Source organism: Phoxinus phoxinus (genome assembly GCF_949152265.1).
Source record: "Phoxinus phoxinus genome assembly, chromosome: 14".
Taxonomy (NCBI): Eukaryota; Metazoa; Chordata; class Actinopteri; order Cypriniformes; family Leuciscidae; genus Phoxinus; species Phoxinus phoxinus.
The window spans coordinates 12569177-12590914 of NC_136889.1; the positions used below are offsets into that span (position 1 = coordinate 12569177).

The following is a 21738-nucleotide window of genomic DNA, read 5'->3' on the forward strand; positions in this document are numbered from 1 at the left end:
TGCTGCAGGAAAGGGCTAAGAGCGCGGGGTCAGGCATGCATAGTGGGTATGTAATCATGAATAGCGCGAGATCTGACGCTAGCAGCCAGGTGCGGTAAAACTTAACCAGTCCTATTTTAAAAATATAGTGTTGGTTTCTAAATGAACAGGTTAGAGTTTCAGGTTAGAATCAGTGGGACGGTTATAGGTCAGGCCCATCTGGTTGCTAACTTCGCTCTTTGACAGAAGAATGACAGCAGCCATACAGCATTCAGAAAAGAGAGGTTACATCTGTTACATTGACCCCATTCCCTACTGGCATTAACAGCCCAGAGAGGGATCTAGTTAAGGCTTCAAGGCTCTGAAGGAATGTGGAAGACAAATTTGAGCTGAGGCTTCAGTTGTCCCTACTGTGACCCTACTTCAGGTACAGTGATCAGGTTATATCAAATAATGTATCCAGCAGAGTGTTTAAATTGAAGAATTAGCTGTCAAACCAGAAAGTACACTATAATTCAGAAGTTTGGAGTCAATAAGATTTTTTTTCTTTGAAAGAAATTAATACTTTTAATCAGCAAGGATGAATTCAATTAATCAAAAGTGACTGTAAAGACATTTATAATGTAAAGAGTTCAAATAAACAGTTATTTTAACTTTCTATTGCTCAAATAATCGTGAAAAAAAGTATTATTGTTTCCACAAAAGCACTTTTTTCAACATTAATAATAATTCTTGAGCAGCAAATCAGCATATTAGAATGATTTCTGAAGGATCATGTGACACTGAAGACTGGATGAATGGTTGCTGACAATTCAGCTTTGATGTGTAAATATACTAAAATAGAAAACAGTTTTAAAATCAAGAGTAATATTTCACAATATTACTGTTTTACTATATTTTTTATCAAATGCAGCCTTGGTGAGCAGAAGACAATTCTTTCAAAAACATAAAAAAATCTTACAGACCCCAAACTTTTGAACAGTAGTGTATGTGTATCAAATCTTGACAACCAATGCAAGCTGTCATATTGAGACATTAAAAGCACTAAATCACTTTCCAGGTTTGACAGTTTCAGTTCTGTGTTGTAACCTCAAAGCAATGCACTTTGGCTGTCAATGGATGACAATGTCCTGTACCCCTCTCTGTTTACTCTTTTCATATGCAGCAAAAAAGGTTTTAGCGTGTGCCGCGGCACAGAGGAAATCTCAGGCTGTAATGTCGAGTGATACGGTTACACAGTCGCTATAGAGATGGGGGAGAGAGCACCTGTCGCAGCTCTCTCTATAAAAGGTCATGGAATGTCCGGGTTCAGTTTCCTAACTACACTGATACATCCCCCTCACTCCCTCCTGTCACATCTTTGCAAGGAGGCACTCTTGAAAACGTATTTCTCTTTTGTCAGATATGGCCAGTGGCGTACTAGTCTTTTGCTTTCAGTTTTTTATTGATTTGCCTCTGTGAAAGAGGACTTCACTATTGTGTGTGTGTGCTCACAAACACGTTATATTTCAATCACGCCCAAACACACACATTGGCACTCAAACACACTAACCTTTTCTTTTTTCTTAAAGGTGAAGTGTGTCATTTCTGTGCCACAAACAGAATTCATTTCTTTGAGCAGCCCAACTGGGTCAATGTTGGCTCATTGGGCTTGAGTTTACTGCTTTTTAGCAAATCGCACCATTGCACCTTTAAAAAATGTAGGAGATTCCACATCCTGAATAACTTTCATTGGCACAACCCTTCCATGTTAAATCTTAAATGAGTTGCTAACCAATGCACTTGTTTCTGTTTCCTTTCACTCATTGTAGGTTATTACCAACACTCCTGCCAAGTTAGTAACAGCCTCCTGGCATAACGTTGTAGTACTCTGTGTGGTATACGTGCATGGAATTGTTTGGAACTGCCTTTGTGGTGTGTTATCAACAATACAGTGTGGTTAGTGAGAATTGTCTTCCTGTGCAATCAAAGCTTGCTTTAATGGTGTACTAATGCTTAATGTAAACCTTTACTACAACACAGAGAAACATATCAGAATCAGTGCTGGGTATATATAAACACACTTCTTTGGAATATATACTGTATGCGTGTGTGTGTGTTTTAGGGGGCTAGAGCTTTGCTTGCTGAAGTCATGTTTAGCTTAGAAAATGTTTTTGTCATGATTCTATTGGTCCTCTTTGTTAACAAAGAGTAACTTTGTTACTTTGTTACACTTAATACGGGTTGGGAATAGAGAACTGTTACTGTTTCTTATGTTGCATTCATGGCATATACAAATTACCGCATTTACTAAATGACTACCTGTGACGTTATACTCAGACCTGTTCACATCCTCGGACTCGGGATTATGTCTCCATTGCAACCCTAATTGCAAAATAAACCTGAAATATTGCAGTAATTAACAGACAAAACCACACTATAACAAGTAACAGGCGTTATACAAATGCCTTATTGACAACATTTATTTAAAGTTTGTTTAGCAGGACATAGTTGTTCAGCTCTGCGCTTGCTGCATTAAACTGCCTTTTGTTTATTTTCAGAATATTGTATTAGGAATTATTAAACAGTAAAATTATGAAAAAACTGCTTAACTACATTTTTACTGCTGAAGCCACTGCTATTTTGAGTTTTTCTGCATGACATTGTTGGGGTCAGGCTGTACAAGTCGGAGCTCTGTTGTGAATTATGAGTTTTGCAAGGATGTGAATCTTTTTTTTACAAGTCGACATTACAGTAGTTCTGACATAGCAAGAAATGCACCTTTATTTACAACTGGTTTCAATATATTAAAAAAATACTTTAACCAACTGATGTCCAATTCCGTTAATGGTTCTTGCTCAGGTACCGTACTAAAATACTCAAATTGTTGTACGTGTATTTATTATTAAAATAATTTCGTCATTTGGCAATGGAATAACTATTTTCTTCAAATGTTTATTCTTTAAAGTACTAAACAAATTGTAAATGGAACCGTTAAGGAAGTGGAATGATTGAGTAGAATTCGAATCGGGACTGGATTTGTTCAATTCTTGCAGATTCCCATGCCTTTTTGTATGCTATGTTGTACTGCTTGCTGTAGTTATACAAGTCATTGTATGCGTTGTGTGTAGTAGTAATCTTTTGCTGTGTAAAACATTTTTGATGTGTTTTTTCTACCTTAAAAATTAGACTGGGCCTTTTATTTATTTATTTATTAATCAATTTAATTAATACCATCCTATGGTTTAACTCATTTTGTCTCACCTGCAACACCTTCCATCATGAATTATCATGCTGGTCCAGGCTGGTCTTGCTGGTGGACTAGCTGAACTGGTCGACCAGCATGGTTTTTCTGCTGGTTAATGTAATCAAGAAGCTTTGTTGAAATACCAGCACACCAGCATCCAAAACACGACATATGCTGGTATTATCAACCAAGGGTTCTTACCAATTCACTTTCCTCACTCCCTTTCTCTTACTCTCACTCTAACCTCCATTTTGTCTCTGTTGTCTCTCTTCTACCCATACTCATCCCTTATCACCTTTCCCTCACTTGCACAGCAATGACTACCTGTGCAGCTTCAACCCTATAGCTCTGAAGGACTCTGCCCTCTCCACCAATAAGCCCATTGAGGTGAAGGGGCCTGGAGGCAAGGCCACCATCATCCATGCCCAGTACAACACCCCCATCAGCATGTACTCCCAGGATGCTATTATGGATGCCATTGCTGGCCAGTCCCAGGCCAGGGGTAACGAGATGTCCGGGTAAGATCTAGTGCACCTAACTGCGTCCTCTACCTCCTCCCATGCCCTGCATGACACACATTCGCCATAACGCATGCCAAACAGCCACGCTTGAGTAGGCCAGTGCTATCTGCTAATGCTCACGAGGCTAAAGACTTCCAAAGGATGTCTGTTCATAGACTGGATATAGTCTCACTCTTCCTCATTTTAACATGATCGAAATGATAGTGATGTAACTTGTATGCTGTGAACAGAAAGGCAGTTTTCTAAGTCTTCAATGTTATGTGTAGTTTCTGTGGAACCAGCTGGATTTTTGTGTGCTTTTCAAGTCAAGTCAAGTCACCTTTATTTATATAGCGCGATACAGATTGTTTCAAGGCAGCTTTACAGTGATGAACAGGAAAATAACGAATTAATGATACAAACAAATAGGAATGGTAATGGGAATGCTCAGTTGCACAAGTTAGGGATCATGGCTTATGGGTAAACTACCGTTCAAAAGTTTTTGGTCTGTAAGATTTTCTTTTTGAAAGAAATTAATACTTTTATCCAGTAAGGGTGCATTAATTGATCAAAACAGTAAAGTAAAGACATTAATAATGTTACAAAATATTTCTATTTTAAATGAATGCTGTTCATCACTTTCTATTTTTCAAAGACTACCCGAAAAAAATGCATCACGTTTCCACAAAAATATTAAGCTGCAAAATTAAGTTTTTATTAAGTTTTCAACATTGATAGTAATAATAAATGTTTCTTGAGCAGCAAATCAGCATTAGAGTGATTCCTGAAGGATCGTGAAGACTGGAATGGCTGCTGAAAATAATACTTTGCCATCACAGGAGGAAAGACTTTAAAATATATATTAAAATAGTAAACAGTTTTATTATTACTGTTAATATTACAGTTTTTACAGTATTTTAATCCAATATATGAAGTCTTAGTGAGCATAAGAGACTTTTTTTTTAACAATCAACTAAAAAAAATCTTACCAACCCCAAACCTTTGAACTGTAGTGAATGCATTTAAATTGTGTGTTTTGGTAATCTGTACTGTGAGTTGTGCACTTTTCTTCTGTATAGCCACTGGGAATGGGTTTTAGCCGTGATCTACATATTTCTATGTTTGTTGGTGCCAGTATTTTGATGTTTTATGGTCTTTGTATGGTTTGAAGGCTTTCGGTCTCGTGTCTGAAGCCTTCTCTAATGCATAGCATAGAAGCTTTATCTAATTTTCCCTTTCTCACTCCATTCCCGACCATCCATCCTTTCATCCATCGCTTCCTCTATCCATCACACTGTACATCATGTACCCTGTCCCCCCTCTACATGTGTCCAATCTCAATGGCCCTGCCTGGCAGCAATGAAATTGACTCTCCGCTATCGTAAGTAGCCTGATCCATCTGTTTGATATGAGCACTCTCTTTTCGTCTCCTCCCTTGCGCATTTGCATGCCTGATCACCACATTATCTATTTCTTTCTCATCTCTTCCTCTAACCTCCCTTTGATTGATTTGGAGCATCTTGACTTCTGAAATGCACCTGGTATTCATGAGCAGAGTCTGTCCTGTAACTTTTGAAATAGCTGGATTTTGAATACCTTTTTATTTAGCCTAATGCAACGATGACATCACATACTACTCCTCCTTTTTTCTTTCAGTTCCATTTCATTGGTTCTTAACCATTCAAATGTTCATACGAAACCCTTAATCTTGCTGCTAGGTGACATTGACTGTTTTGGGTGAAAATGTGTTTAAATGGTGAGGTTTACAAAGAGGGTCTGCTAATGTGGTAACAGGAAATCAGTCAGCGATTGAGTTTTAGATGTCAACAAACAGATTTCTGAATGCTCTGCTCTGTCATTCTTCTGGGTAAGAGATATAATGTGTGATAAGCAAGCTTCTGGCCACATTGCCCATGCTTCTCTGTTTATTAGCACATCTAGCACAGATTTAAGTATTCTGCATATTTATCAATCTATATATTAAAAAAATCAGTGTTAACAGACACATGTTATACAGTGCATCATACATTTGTGATAATGGCAGTTAATTAGTCAGAATAGGTACATTTGCATTCAATTTTAATTAAAAGATTACCACAAAAAAATGCATTTAATGTCGTTACACATGAAAATTATTTTGCTGATGTTCCCTGTCATACTGAAAAGAAAGTGTGTGTTTCACAAGACCGGCTTTTTCTGTGGTTGCAGTAATCTGCCAGTTAAAGACCATGTTATAGACAGTGCTTCCCCAGTGTATCAGGCCGTCATTCCCAATGAAAACAATGACCTGGGGCCATCTGAATGGACTAAAAGAGCCGCCCAGCTGCAGTCCAAGTCCTTCCGCCACCTCGCCCACCTTACTGGAACTGAATACAGTGAGTCTGCCTGCCCTGCCTGTTTGTGTCACTTTCCTTTTATTTTGATATAGATTTTGATTTGTTCTGTGGAGTCTGACATGTTCTCTCCTTGTCTTTACTCTTCTGCAGTGCAAGACCCCGATGAGGAAGCTCTGAGAAAATCAAGGTAGGCATCTAGCAGCAGCATCTGGTGGCCACATATTTGACCTGTGCTGAAATCCAGCCCTCTGCCTCTTAAAACCTGAAAGGCTTTTTGCAAAGCTGACATATGATCAGAACCCCCCAACCAAACCCCCATAATCATACACCACTCTCTGTGCTGAACTTGATCCGCACACATTAGATGCATCAATCTAATACAGCTCGATGTATTTATAGTAGTCTGTATCTGGGGTGTAAAAATTACAGAGAAATTGTACTTTTTGTTAAAGAAATTGTTATTTGGTAATGTTTGGGTACTGGAATGTCAAAATATCTGAAAACATACTTGAGTGAAAAGTTTTCACATTTAATTGTGCTCAAGTATCAAAATGTAAAAACAATTCTTAGCTTTAGAAATAGGCATTAAATAAAAAATGACTTGCCAACCCTGTCTACGTAAACCTAAATCCAATCTTTCAAATTGGATATACAAATAATATAGCCCAGTTATATTATTTGTAGCCAGGAAGGATGTAAATTACGAAGTGCATAACCTAAAGATTATCCTCCTAGAAAATCAATCCACCTCAAAAAGACAACAAACTTTTTTTCAAGAAATTGAAGAATAAACTTGAGAAACCTTTTAATTAAGTAATTCAATTAAAATAGGAAGGGCAATTGGAGTGTTTGGGAATCTTGTTTGCAAGTACAATTATGATTTTTGCAATTGCACACAGTTATATGTATTTTGAAATTCTAAAATGTATAATTTTATGATTAAGTATTTAGTTTTAGCTTAGTACAAGTACAAATTCCAAATAATAATACTTTAGTAATGAAGTACATTCAAATACTCAAATACTTTACACCTCTGGTCTGTTGTATTTACATCAAGCTTCATTCTTCATATCTTTAGCTCTCATTTATTTCACAATGTCATTACACTTCTGACACAATACAATGCAAAATGTGACCGCTAGTATTTGGCTGAATGCAAAACATTTAGTGGGTACATGTAAATTTTACAACACCTTAAGCAGCCACAAATATTGGGCAGGGGAGTTAAGGCCATATTCCCTAACCCATTTTTCCACCCTCTCTTTTCTCCCTTTCCTTCCTCTTTTTTTCCTGTATATATGTCTTGATGTCACAGGGAAATGTTTGAATCTGAAGCCAAAGGCCCTCGTTTCGCTAAACTGAAAAACTGGCACCATGGCCTGTCGGCACAAATACTTAATGTGCCTCAGTAAAACGCTGTAAGATAGAGAGAGTTAGACAGGTGGCATAGACAGACTGCAGGGCTTGAGTAAGAGGAAAGTCAAAGCATGTGAGATGAAAGCAGAAAGGATGAAGTTGAAAGTCAGTTATGTTGTTTGGCTCGTCACTATTTTCAAGCTATTTGTTCACTCTATAGGAAAGATTTAGGAATTTTCAAGAGAACGTTGCCACTATTTAACTTCTCTCACTTGTATCGGATTGTATGATTACATATTGATGGTTGTTGAGAACATCATTGCATCTGTACACAAGTCTTTCAAATCCATCAAATAAAAGAAATGTTATAAACTATTCATGTGGAAAGGCTTTTTGGAAATGGGATTTTATCTATGAGAATACACATGGATTCAAGATATTTAAATATATCTATCTAAAAACTAAATGTAAACTGAAATCATGTATTATTACCTTCAATAAATATTGTTTTATTGAACAACATTCAGAATCAAAACCTTGCATTTTCTGGAATCAAAAAATTAATAAAATATATAAAAAAGCGAGCATTGAAAGCAAGCAGTGTTGTCATAATTAGAGCCGAAATACCACAGGTATAATATGAGGGGCCTTCGAATATAATGTTAGACAATGGCGAGCCTTTAAGTAAAAAAGATTGAAAACCACTGGATTAGACAATTTGTCATGTTATCTTTTTCTATGTAGATCTAAGAATCTAACCCTTTGGTGATAGCATTTCAGTGATTATGTAAGGACAAGTTTGTTAAGAAGATTTGCAAATGTTGAAATCTTTTACACATGCAGTCAGTTTTATTTCAAAGATGCCATTTCTTATCTGACGAAAAGCTAAATCCTGACAGACAGCAAAAGCTTTAGCTTTAGACCAAACTTCGAATCACCATCACTATTATACTATTTAAAAATAAATAAAACATTTGTTGATGTTCTGAAACATGTCAGACATTTCTTACTTAAGCCTGTGGTTAAATATTAGACTACCTAGGGGTTCTATCAGTATGTTGTAAATCTGACAGATCACTATTTTAGAATCCAGTGGTTTCGCTTTATCGAGCAAATTAGGCTGTTAGTAAGACTTTATGGTATGTCTGTGTAAGGTTATTTCTGTAGGAAGTGTAATAACCTTTAGCTAGATCAGTGGTGGCTAAAGGGACGAGCTCTGTGTCTGGAAGATGAGCGAAGGCACGTGAAGCCCTCAGAACTGCAAGCGGTTGAGCAGGATGGAAGTCAATGTCTGTGAGTAGAGAGAGTCAATAAACCAGGACTTTTCCTCCAGGTAATTCTGCCTGTCTGGTTGTCACATAGGGAAATGGTGTTATCTCTGCTGTGAGCTGGTTTGCGCTAAATTGTGTTAAGAATAGAAAAATGTTTCTGCTAACCATGCCCTTCTCTCATATCATCTCACTACTGGATTACTTCATTTCTGAGCCTCCCACTTGCATGCAGTGCATGCTGGGAAGACTGTGTGACTGCACTGGAGTGCTTGTGGCCCTGGGTGGCTGGCCCCTACCCCACTCTTCATCCTTTTCTTATTTATTCAGATCTCTGCCTTCATGTACAGATGAACATGCTAGGTTGCACAGACATATGTTGCATCAGTCAGCTCTTTTGTATGTTGTGCTGTAATTTTCCCAATATTTCATCAGACTCTCCTCAACTTGACTGAAACAAAAACAGATAAGCACTTTCGCTTATTTCAATACACATTACTGCAGTGCTGTTGCCTGCTGTTCGTAAAGTTGTGTTTGTTTTGCTCATTCTGGCAATACTTTTGTCTTTAATATGTCTTATCAAGTATCAAGCCACTTTATTAGTATTTGGTTAATTGCAGTTTTATTTTATTATTGTTTACTTTCTATTATGGTATGTAGTAATATTTAGATTTTTATTTTTTTCAGTTTTAATTTTATTTTTAGTCATTTTGTTAGGTGCTTTTGTTTTGTTTTTCATTCAGCTTTAATATTTTATTTCAGTTAGTTTCCATTGCAACATTTCTTCAGTTTTTTTAAGACCTTGTCCACACTGAGGGTATGTTTACATGACAACAATGTACTAAAAACGTTTTCCTTCGTGTTTTTCGCGTAAAGAAGACAATGTTGTCAAAACTATTTCTGTTCACAGCGATCTGCAAAATGACTAAAAACACTGTATTATTCATACTAGGCCAGTAGTTGGCGATGTCACTTTGTAAAAAAATAAAAATCAAATATGCAGTAGGATACGCCTATAGACTGACCACGTAATACGCATGCGAATGACATCACCATTTTCACAAATTCGCATTTTTGTCTTTTGTCATTTTTGAGACGATAAACAGTATAGTTTTATTTATTGTGATCATATATGGTTATACTGGCATTGTTGTGCCGTGCTATTTACTTTCATAGTGTTGCTAAAGAGAAATGTTCCTTTGTAGAATCTTCAGATTACATTCCCGCAAAATTAGACCGCAATTGCTGTCCTGCGGCAAAACATGTGTTGGTCCCAGTGGTGGGATATTTTACTGCAATGATCGTGCCAAAAGAATAGCGTGATAGATTTATTACATCTGCTCTCTGTGTATCATCTCATGAGCTTTTATTATGTTTTACGCATACGAAGCAAGGTTATTGAGCATTTTCAGACGTTTTAGTGCGGATGAGCAACTTTTGGAAAACGCTTAAACACTACTGTGGATGGGGGAACGTTTTGAAACGAAAACACCGTTTTCAAATGTATCCGGAGTAATGTAGATGTTTTTTTTAATCTAATTAAATGAATTTGACAAATAATCTTTACTTCATAAATACAATAACAACACTGTATAATTGGAAATGTTTAACACACTTTTATCAAGTTAAATAATTTATACAGACTATTATTATCATTATTAGGCCTATTGTAGTTTTTAAATATTGAAATGTCAAGTCAGCAGAGTGCCACCATGTTTTCCAATTTGTCAAGAAACGATGATTTTGGCATTTGTGACAAATTTCTCTTTTCCGTCATGCTAATATCTTGTCTGTAGTGCCATTTATGGTCCAAGCAGCTTTGTATGAATCTTGAATTGTTTGTTTGTTGTTGTTCTGCTGTACTAGTCTGTATCTTCTTATGTTGTGTGTTGCAATCATTCAGTGTGCTTTACTTTATTAGTATTTAACAACCTTTTTTACAAATTTTATCATTTAGAGATATTCTCTATTATCTTGTTATAGAAATCCTCCCCTAAATCCTCTTATACATCGAAGGATTGGTTTGGTGTTTTTAACGAATCTCATAATGGTTGTTTCCTGTCATGAATGATTGTAAGTAGATAAATGCTGCTAAATTGTCAATAACTCGATTCTCAGTCATTTTGTGTTAATAGATTTCTTTAACAACAAAACGTAATATTTTCTTCAAAACAGTTATTCAATTGGAAACAGATACTTGATAATGCATGGGTTGGATACATCGAACCTATATCCAACATCCAAAGCATTACAGTTCCTCCATGTGTGGATGTTATTATTGCATGAACATCATATTTCATTCAGTATTCATTAAGTCTATCTTCGCAACCCCCTACTATGCCAATGGTTCATGCTAATTTGCATGAGTGAATGTAAAGAGAAGAACAGTGATAGTATACATGTTAGGCTGCTTTTCATGAGACTGTGTTGCACTAACCTGCTCTTAGGATGAGAACACTCTTTCCCTATGTCCAAACTATGTGTCGAGCGTAAAATGCCAGCAGGTGGCACTGCAGTATCTTGTCGAATTACCCTCTGCCTGTCTTGACTCTCTTTGCTCTCCGGTCCTGTTCCATGAATTAGCCATTACCTTGTTTGCAAGTAGTTTAGTACATGTTTCAATTACAACCCCTCAATCTGAAGGCATTGTCTGCTTCTGTGATCTGTATTTCATTGATCTCTGAATATTTGCTGAGATTCAAGATTTTGCTATTATAACTAAAACGTGTCATAGTTTGACAGCATAGCCAGTTGAGGAATACAGTGTTAAGACATTATTACCTATAAAATGTTTGTCTGTGCGTGTGTGAGAGAGAGAGGGAGATTAGGCAGTAAGACATGAGAGAGTAAAAAAGAGTAATGTTATCATCATTTCTCATACTTTTTTTTTGTTTATACACTTCAGATTTTTTCAAATCATTTCTCTAATTTCAGTCTCTTAAAGCTTGCTATAAATGCTAATCTGTGTTTGCTTTCTGCCACAGCACACCTTCCCCAAAGCCCCTCAAATTCACACACATACATGCTTTTCTCACAACGTGCACCTCAAAATAACAGAAAGGGACTCAATACGCACACATGCTCACCACAGAAAGTGTTTAAATCTTCATGAAGGCTTCATAAATGTCTGCAACCAACATTTACAGACCTTTCTCTCTGTTCCATCACCATAACTCAGTATAATACACAGAATTATATTAAAGCTGAAGTGTGTAATTTCTGAATTTCATTCAATTCACAAATTGGAAATTGTCAATGTTACAATTGCTTTTAAATGGCTTTCCAGAGCGGTCCCGCAATTAACTCACGCCGCTGGTTAAGCTAACACACTCTCATAGCATTTCATAACTATTTTATGTTTTTACGAATTGGTGGCTAACTCGTACATATTAGTATGATCTGCTTATGGCTTCTAAGCCAGTTAGGTTTAGGGATGGATCTTCAGGCTTGAGTTTTTTTTTTTTTTTACATTTCTGTACAAATCACATCCCATGAGTTCTTACAAAATAAACACTTCAATAAATAGTTTTCTCATGAGATTGTGTTGGTTAAGCCAATTTTGCTGCTTTGCTTGGTCGGGATGATCAAGTAAATGCAGTGTGTCGATCATCAGGAATGACTTATAGGTACATATTAAGATGGAATAAAATAAAATGAAATAAAACGCACTTCAGCTTTAAATGCTCTTTTTATTTCATCTCTTCCCTCTGCCCCTCCCGGTGGGCAGTTTCAACATAAACTGCATGAGTAATAGAGAGATGGTCAGAAAGGATGTTTGCGGAGTGTGTGAAGGGGGTCAGTCATCATCGGTCCACCACCAGTCCTGCTGCTGCTAGATGCCTGCCTCTTTTCTTCTCTCTCCTGCCTGGGCGGCTCCAACACCAATATATCTTCTTCATTTAATTGTGTTTGATCATGTATAGGGGATGCCAAATGATTAAAGAAATGTCTATTTGTGAATAATGCACTTTTCTTTGCTTGGATCACAGGGGAGAATCATTAATCACTAATCTACTGCTCTCTAACCACTTAATTGTGTTTTATGGACAGACTAAGAGGGTTTACATAACCTCAATACTCCACGTCACTTTAAAATGGGGAGGTCCTGCCATCTGCAGTTCATTGTCCCTGATCGAGCACGGAATTGATTCCTTAATGTCTGGATTCATTTAATTCATCCTAGAATAGCACTTACAGTTGTCTCTGCTGCCGAGACATCCTTCAATGAAAAAATAGATCAGAATAGTCTAATGAGAAGAAAGCAATTTATTGTCCCTGCCCCCCATGATGGACATCCTTGCATTGTATTCAAAAAGGTTGTATGCATGAGAATGAAGCAGCTGCTTATGACAAAATGTAACTTTCAAATTAAGGCATAAGTACACACACGGCCTGAGCATGGCTGCTGTCTGTATTTATGCCTTCAGCCTGACATCAGTTTCTGACATCACTGCAACCTAACCTTGTATCTAGTACTCCTGCTGAGCATGCTCCAGTTGCCACCAGCATTGCATCTATATGTGCACCTACTATCGCTGCTTCGCCCAATGTGCTCCTTTCGGAGCCGCAGATTCCTGAGCAAAGCACTGTAAGCAGGTAAAGTTGCATGCGTTGCATTTTCTTTCTTGCTTTACCGTTGCTTAGTTTATTGTATTCCACATTGGTATGTATACATGCAATGCATACCGTTCAAAAGTTTGGGGTCAGAATGTACTTCTTCTTTTTTTTAGAAAGAAAGACTTTAATTCAGCAAGGTTGCCTTAAATTGTCCAAACGTGACAGTAAAGACTTTTAAAATGTTACAAAAGATTTCTATTTCAAATTCTATTCATCATAGTATCCTGAAAAAAGTACCACCGTTTCCACAAAAATGTTAAGCAGCACAACGGTTTTCAACATTGAAAATAATAAGAAATGTTTCTTGATTGACATTTTAGAATGATTTCTGAAGACACTGAAGACTTGAATAATATTTGCGAAAAATTCAGCTTTGAAATTACAGGAATACATTATGTTTAAACATTTGCTTCTAATTTTTTAAATAATATTTCTCGGTAGTAGCTGTGTTTTCTGATCAAATAAATGCAGCCTTGATTTTTCCAGAACTTTAAAAATCCTATACCGACCTCAAACATTTGTAGTGTATGTATATTTATGTTTATGTTAAGTCTTTGATTTTTTTATATATTTTTTGGGGGGGTTATTTATTTCTGTTTTGATGACTTGCAGGTACATACAGTAGCATTAACTAGTTATTCCAATGTTAATGCACTTCTATTAGTGGAGACATGTGATAGATGTTATTGCTATTTGATTTTAGCCTATAACATTTGAGAGATTGTAGGACAAAAGCAATTGATCCTGGAGATCCAAAGCAAAGCCAATCCTCCAGTCATATTAATGTTATAATCAATAATGATCTTAACTCAATTTCATGTTGCAGCTGCTTCCATGGCTACTGCTTATTACTACTAATAATCTTCCCCCTAACCTAAAGAAGCGAGTAACTCACATTTGATTCGATCCATGTTGTCATTGCCAGGTAGATTATTTGTTTTGAGCTTCTGCTTTTATGAGTGGCATCTCTTTATCACAGCATTGTTCGACACCAGGTCTTGACCCAAATAAAAACTTTCCTATACTTCCATGAACTACCTTTTTAAGCTTAAGATCACTGTAAGCACTTCTATGTACCCACTTTAAAGAGTACTACATTTGTACTGCTAAACTAGATGCTTTACTGCGTGCCTCAAGCATTTTATTTGCTTTTGCAAGACATGTTTATAAATGAACATGTCCTTGTCAAGTCCATATATCCAATTTAATCTTATACAGTAGAACCCCTTTTAGCACAATTTATTTATTATTATTATTTAAATGTTAGTATATTAAATATTACATTTATTCCTAGAGATTTAATTTTATCCTTTATACCAAGGAGTAAGTCATTTTGAGACCTAAGTGTACATTTCCATATCTGGTATTGAAACCCATGTCCCATGGTCGTTTGTTAGCTAATGCTCATGTTTGTTCTTAAGTAAGTTTATTTTTAAGACATTGCAGAATCTGCACTCTCTTTGCATGTATCTATTGCTGCTAACACTGATATAGCAGTCTTACGTTTATTGCATGCAGACTGGAGTGAACTACTTATTCTCAAGATAGCTTTATTTTAATTCATATAGTCACATGTCTCGTTAATTCAGATTTAGATGACTATCTTTCACTTGTCTCCTACTACGGGACGCGAGGTGACAAAGATTATTATTGTTCAGGTCCTCTCTGTCACACTCAGTCCTGAAATATATGAATCTTGTGATAAATCGGGTCTTATTTTAGTAGTTGTTGGGACAGTGTCTTTGCTTTGAATGCACGTTTATTTTCTGTTTTGTGTGTGTCTGCATCTAAGATGATTTATTCATGGTCTATTTGCTGCCATATTCACTCATACTGTACTCATAGTGTACTGTTTTATTTAGACAAAACAAAAACAGAATACATATAGTAGTTATTTAAAGAATTATTGCGTATTAAAATACATTTCCATATGCATTTGATTTGGAAAACCAAAGTATCTGATCCTGCTTGTGTTTTTTTTTCATATAGACATAAACACATGCAATATTTGGATCAGTTTGGCAGTCATACAGATATGAGTGCACATGGCCTCTCTCAGGTTTAATCTAGGCATGATAAGTTTGACTGTTCACCATTTTTCTATTTGTTACACTATAGCTTCAGCATGCAGACCTCTATGGGTTACACTTCTCAGTACCAAACCTCCATCTCCAGGTACTACTGTGGTCTAGCTCTGCATTCAACCTGCAAGCGTTCGTTCCCCCTCCCAGTGTCAGTATGACCCTTAACATGTGCAATAACACATCTTTTCTCCCTTACTGCATGACTGCTGACTCAAAGAATAATAATTATGCTAGGGGTATTTTTTCTTTAACCTTTTATGTTATAACCATTTCTGAATATGTATCTTTATGTTTATGAGTGGATAGGACATTTGTAACCTGGTCATTTTGCTCAAAACAATGGAGGCTCTCTCTTCTAACACTGTTTTTGGTACTTTCTCTATCGCTTTATCTGAACTCTTAAAAATAAAGGTTTCACTGTGATGCTATAGAAGAACCATTTATTGGTTCCCCTGATTTAGTGAACAGTTTCTTAAAAACCATTTTTCTTGCCGTGAATAACATTTTAATAATCTGAAGAACCTTTTTCCACTACGAAGAATCTTTAGTACAATGGAAAGGTTCTTTGAATGTTAAAGGTTCTTCGTGGAACCATCAATGCCAATAAAGAACCTTTATTTTTAAGAGTGGTTAGTGCTACTCTGTTAAAATAACTTTTGCATTAAAATTGTAATGATGAGATGTAACAAGGTAAGACACTCACGAATGTGTATGTTGATGGATCATGTGGTCAGACATCTTTGGCATCTTTAGCAGTAAAGTCTCCAAGAACTGAATGTGCATCCAAACTCAATTTAACCCTTAAACTAAAGTTGTTGAAGGCTATACTACTCTTTTTCAATTTGTAGATATTTTTAGGTGACTATAGATTTTAAAAACTATTATTCTAAAAACTAAAATTCTAATATACTGTATATACATACTGTACAAATGGAAAACCTTAGGAAGGGCTTATGACAACTTACTGGGTAATGTGTCGTGGTAAAACTTGAAGGTTTAGGGGTAGGTTCAGGGTTAGTACCTAGTTAATGTCACTACTACAATAAGTAGGCCTACATAGTATGTTCATGCGAAACAGGGCTGTAAAATAAAGTGCTACCATATATAATTTAAATATAATATGTCCAGTTGAGCATTGTCAAGGTCCTGGGTTTGATTGCCAGAGAACGCAAAATGTCTGGAATGCAATGCATGTGGCTTTGGATGAAAGTGTAATGTGAATGTTTTAAATTGTTTAGGAAAAGCAGAAAGGTGGAGCTTCTCATTTGAACTGAAATGTTATTGAGTTTCTGGTCTGTCCTTCTGTAGTCCTTACGCCCAGCCTCCACCTATGCAGCAGCCTCCACCTATGCAGCAGCCATCACCCATGCAGCAGAGCTCCATCCAGATCCCTGTAGGTCCACCTCCACCTAAAGTGGTCACCACTGCCACCATTATGCCCACAGCATATCCATCCGCCCCAGGTAACCATTTACATGGTGTACAACCATGTACACATACAGTATGTGACCCTGGACCACAAAACCAGTCACACGGGTCCATTTTTTGAAATTGAGATTTATACATCATATGAAAGCTGAATAAATAAGCTTTCCATTGATGTATGGTTTGTTAGGATAGGACAATATTTGGTCGAGGTACAACTAAAAATTTGATTACAACTGAAAATCTGGAATCTGAGGGTGCAAAGTTGTCCATTTATGTCCACGATTGTGCTGCATTCACTCACAAAAATAAATGTTTTATATATTTACGGTAGGAAATGTACAAAATATCTTCATGGAACATGATCTTTACGTAATATCCTAATGATTTTTGGCATAAAAGAAAAAATTTATCATTTTGACCCATACCCACACCCAGTGTGTATTGTTGGCTATTTCCACAAATATACCCGTGCTACTTGGGACTGGTTTTGTGATCCAGGGTCACATATGTGATTGTGTATTCAGTGTATGTGTGTGTCCATCTTTTTGGTTTACTGTATGCATGCAATACTTATCTTTTAGCACCAGCTCCTCCAATGGCTTACAAACCTGCTCCACCTCCACCTGCTCCTGCCGCTGCTCCAGCGTCCTCCAACAGGCCTCCTTGGGTTACTGATGACAACTTTGCCCAGAAATTTGACCCTAGCAAACCCACCACCACCACAAATATCAAAGTGCAGCCTCTTCCTCAGGCGGCACCACCACCACCAGCCTACATCCCCAACCCCGTCCCTGGTCCCGCTCCTGCTGCGTTCAACCCTTCCCCTGCTCCGTTCAGCCCCGCTGCCTTCCCGCCTGTGGCTCGTGGAGTCGCTCAAAGAGCAGAGCGGTTTGCAGCCAGCAACAGAACACCTCTGTGTGGATCATGCAACAACATCATCAGGTATGATTACACTTGTGCAATATTCATCACAAGACCCTTTGTAAGATATAGGTGTTTTTATTCTACTTCAGGCACTTTTGTGTCCTGGAGTTTAATTTTTATTTTAGTTTTATGAAGGTCATATTAACATTGTCCTGGATTTCTTTTCTTTTTTCATTTGACTTATTTTTAAATGCATTTTATTTTGTGTATATGTTTTTAATTCTATCACAAACAGGTGTTCAATCTTAAAATATAAAAATCCACTATAAAAATATGAATAATTAAATAAATACAATTATGATCATCTAAACAAAGGAGAAATAAGCATTTTAATATTTAACATTTTCAAATTGAATGTTTATAGCTTTTCTACTTCCTGAGTTGTGGTGACACTTTTTTGCCCCTTGCTTTATTCCAAAAAAGGTGATGTTTCATTTTTCATCACAGAATGCTATTAAACACAATATATACACTACCGTACAAAGTTTGGGTCCGTAAGATTTTTTATTTATTTTTTGTACACTATGAAATCAAAAGTGAAGTGTTTTACATTGTTTACATTTTTTCAAATAAATGCTGTTCTGACACAAAAATATTAATCAGAATAAATTACTTAAAATATATTGGAATAAAAAAATAGTTATTTGAAATTGTAATAATATTTCACAACATTACTGTTTTTACTGTATTTCTATTTAAATAATTGCAGCCTTGGTGAGCAAAAGAGACTTCTTTCAAAAACATTTTAATATGTTACCGACCTTTTGAATGGTTGTGTAATTTGAGAGAGTACTTTCTTAATTAAAAAATGACAATGTTCATGAATATCCAAGGATTTATTTTCATGTGCCCTGATGCCACAGTGTTTTTTGACTCCTCAGGGGACCATTCCTGGTGGCATTGGGTCGTTCCTGGCATCCAGAGGAGTTCAACTGCCATTATTGCCACACATCTCTGGCTGATGTCAGCTTTGTGGAGGAGCAGAATAGTGTTTACTGTGAGAACTGCTATGGAGAGTTCTTTGCACCTACCTGTGCCCGCTGCAACACCAAGATCATGGGAGTACGTCGGAAATCTATTAACATTGCATACACATACACAGACATCATTGTGAACACTCTTCACAGGTACTGTCAGTTAATCCCCTCAACATCTGCTCAACAGGAAGTGATGCATGCACTGCGGCAGACCTGGCACACCACTTGCTTTGTGTGCGCGGCTTGTGGAAAGCCCTTTGGAAACAGCCTCTTCCATATGGAGGATGGTGAGCCTTATTGTGAGAAAGGTATGGGAGCCACCGCCTACGTCTAACACAAATGTGTCTATTTATAAGTTTGATGTATGTATTGTTTCTGTCTCCAGATTATATCGCACTCTTCAGCACAAAGTGCCATGGCTGTGACTTTCCAGTTGAGGCAGGAGACAAATTTATTGAAGCTCTTGGCCACACATGGCATGATACCTGCTTTGTTTGTGCGGTAGGTTTGTTATAGCACCCGTTTGGTTTATAAATAATTCAACACTGAGGAATTATGACACGTTTCTGTCTCGACATTTAGGTGTGCCACGTGAACCTGGAAGGACAACCTTTCTACTCCAAGAAGGACAAGCCCTTATGCAAGAAACATGCACATGCCATCAATGTGTAGATGCTTCAACAGTGCATCAGAAGCTGTCAGTGAAGGAACTAAATGCAATTAATCTTACATCTGCATTTGTGGTTTTATGGCAAGACATTGGTGCCAATCCAAATGACACAAAAAACGAATATAAAGACATACATCATTTATTAAACAGCATATAAGCGATGACTGAATGATACATAAACTAGGTGGTTTGACATTTTTTCCAAATCCAATGTGCACATAGAGTATTGGTTATTTTAGGTCATTCTTTTATTCTTTTATTATTGCTCGATACATTTGCATACATACACTTGTATGCCCGATATACATTAATTTAAGAGATATAACATTTTCACTTTTTTTGATTTAGTGAATTTATACAACACAATTTTTATGCTATTAATGATTAAAACCTTGTTTTAAAATTATTAACGGATGTCGAAGATTGCCTGCATATGTATCATTTATAAACCAGAAACAGCCTGAAAAAAAGTCTATGCATTTTATTATGCCTTAAACTCTAAAGTAAACTTAAATGTGTATGACTTAAATGGTCTAAAGATCCCCAACCTGCAAATTGATAAAAAAAAGATGTTTAATAGATTGAGACCGTATGTTGTTGTGCAGTCTTTTCAATGCGGAATGGGTGATTTATGTTTTACTCGGTTTGTTTATTTGTGTTGTAGTGTGTGCGTGCGTGCGTGCGTGCGCGCGCGCGCGTGTGTGTGTGTGTGTGTGTGTGTGTGTGTGTGTGTGTGTGTGTGTGTCTGAAAGCATGCAAGGGAGTTAATTCATGCATTTGTGATGTCAATATTAGCATTATGTTGACATAATGTTTTCATCAACAAATTTTAAGAAAATGCTGTATGCAGGGCATCTGAAAAGGTAACAGAATTTATGTTAATTCATCAGTTGTTTCCCTCACATTATGTGCTGTATAATGTAACAGAGTATTTTAAACTATTCATGTTTGGCCTTTTCATCTATAATGTGTTTTTTCCGGTTATTTATTGTGTGCAAACCCTCAATATTTACATAATCCTTGCAAATAATTTACTTGTTTTCTTTGCCAAGAATGGGGGATTCTTAATTTAATATAATTTATTAAATAATTTAGTTATCAAAACAGAGCCACATACACAGAGGATTCAAGTTAATGCATTTGTTCCTTAAAATGAATAACGACTTTGTTGTTTTTATTCTCTGTGGGTAGATGCCAGCCAACTCTGACGTGCAACTGTAGGGTTACAGAACAGTTTTTGTGTCATGTTTTTTGTTTCACACATATTAAAGAACATCAAGGTCAAATTCTGAGATTGCAATTGCAGACACATATGTTTTCCTAAATGCTGGGTGATATTGAACATTTTTATGCATACAATTCACTTGAACAAGAAAGTTTTATTTAGACATATTTTAAGATTGTGTCATTGATGTGTCAGTATATTTTCACTGCCATATATTAATCTAAGTTAACCTAACCCACCACATCACCTCAGTTAAGATGTGTTAGGGCTACTTTTGATTTTGGCTTGTTTTTTGTTTTGAATATTAACACAAACAATGGTTTTGCATTTCATAATTGCCTCTCTTAAATTTAATAAATTGTTAGCTTCTTTTTTACACAATATTAGTAAGTTATTTAAAATGACATTTGTAGCAGTGTTGGGTTCAGGAGTGGGTATCTTTTTAGCCTTTTTCAAGAACAGATATGTTGAATGTAACTATTGAATGTAAAGCCGTCATGTTACACATAATGTATTATCACTATTTGTCATCTGCTATCTGCAGTTCACTTGGGAATTACAGGGAGAAAAAAAGAGTGATCCATAATTTAATACATTTGCAGTGTTACTGCAATAAGAAAAACTAAGAACCATATACAGTATGTTATAAGTGACACTCATGTGTTCACAAGTGTCTTTAATGCAGTCTTCTGTTGAATAATACGTTTGTATGAGAGTTCAAACTGAGATGCGGCTCTATGGAATACTCATTAACTTTATAGTTCTTTATGGGTATGTGTTTTTTCAAGATAAGATGATAAACTAACTAGTACTACTAATGGTGTTCTCTTTTTTGTATTCTGAAATTATGTTGTGCAAACAGCCTTACTTTGTACTTATTTCAATGCCATTATATAAATGTAAAAAAAAAAAAAAAAAATCCACATGTATCTTCACTGACATGTTAATCATGACTAAAAATATTAAGTTGCTTTATAAATTGAAAATAGCTCATAACAAAATTGTATGGGCACTTTTCTCTATGTATGATTAAATAAAACCATACTGCAGACTGGCCAGCCTAATTGAGATTACTAATTGACATTTGTAATATTTAAATCTCATTATTTGTTTTATTTAGATCTAAATCGTAATCATCCTGTTTAACT

General features: G+C 36.2%; 1 protein-coding gene across 6 annotated transcripts in view; it reads left to right on the forward strand.

Annotated features, from left to right (window-relative positions):
- Positions 1-21644, forward strand: part of ldb3a (LIM domain binding 3a) — a 45176-nt gene extending 23532 nt beyond the window's left edge. For 4 of the 6 annotated variants that reach the window (XM_079636228.1, XM_079636229.1, XM_079636227.1 and 1 more), the window contains exons 5-14: positions 1791-1813; positions 3520-3723; positions 5063-5086; positions 15401-15457; positions 16675-16829; positions 17376-17736; positions 18600-18780; positions 18883-19003; positions 19081-19196; positions 19278-21644. In XM_079636228.1, coding sequence (XP_079492354.1) covers positions 1791-1813; positions 3520-3723; positions 5063-5086; positions 15401-15457; positions 16675-16829; positions 17376-17736; positions 18600-18780; positions 18883-19003; positions 19081-19196; positions 19278-19367 — 1332 coding nt within the window. In that variant the 3' untranslated portion in view covers positions 19368-21644. Of the gene's footprint in view, positions 1-1790; positions 1814-3519; positions 3724-5062; positions 5087-5913; positions 6081-6191; positions 6229-13138; positions 13262-15400; positions 15458-16674; positions 16830-17375; positions 17737-18599; positions 18781-18882; positions 19004-19080; positions 19197-19277 lie in introns of all 6 variants that reach the window. The other 2 variants (XM_079636232.1, XM_079636231.1) reach the window with 2 other exon arrangements.
- Positions 21645-21738: the final 94 nt, after the last annotated feature.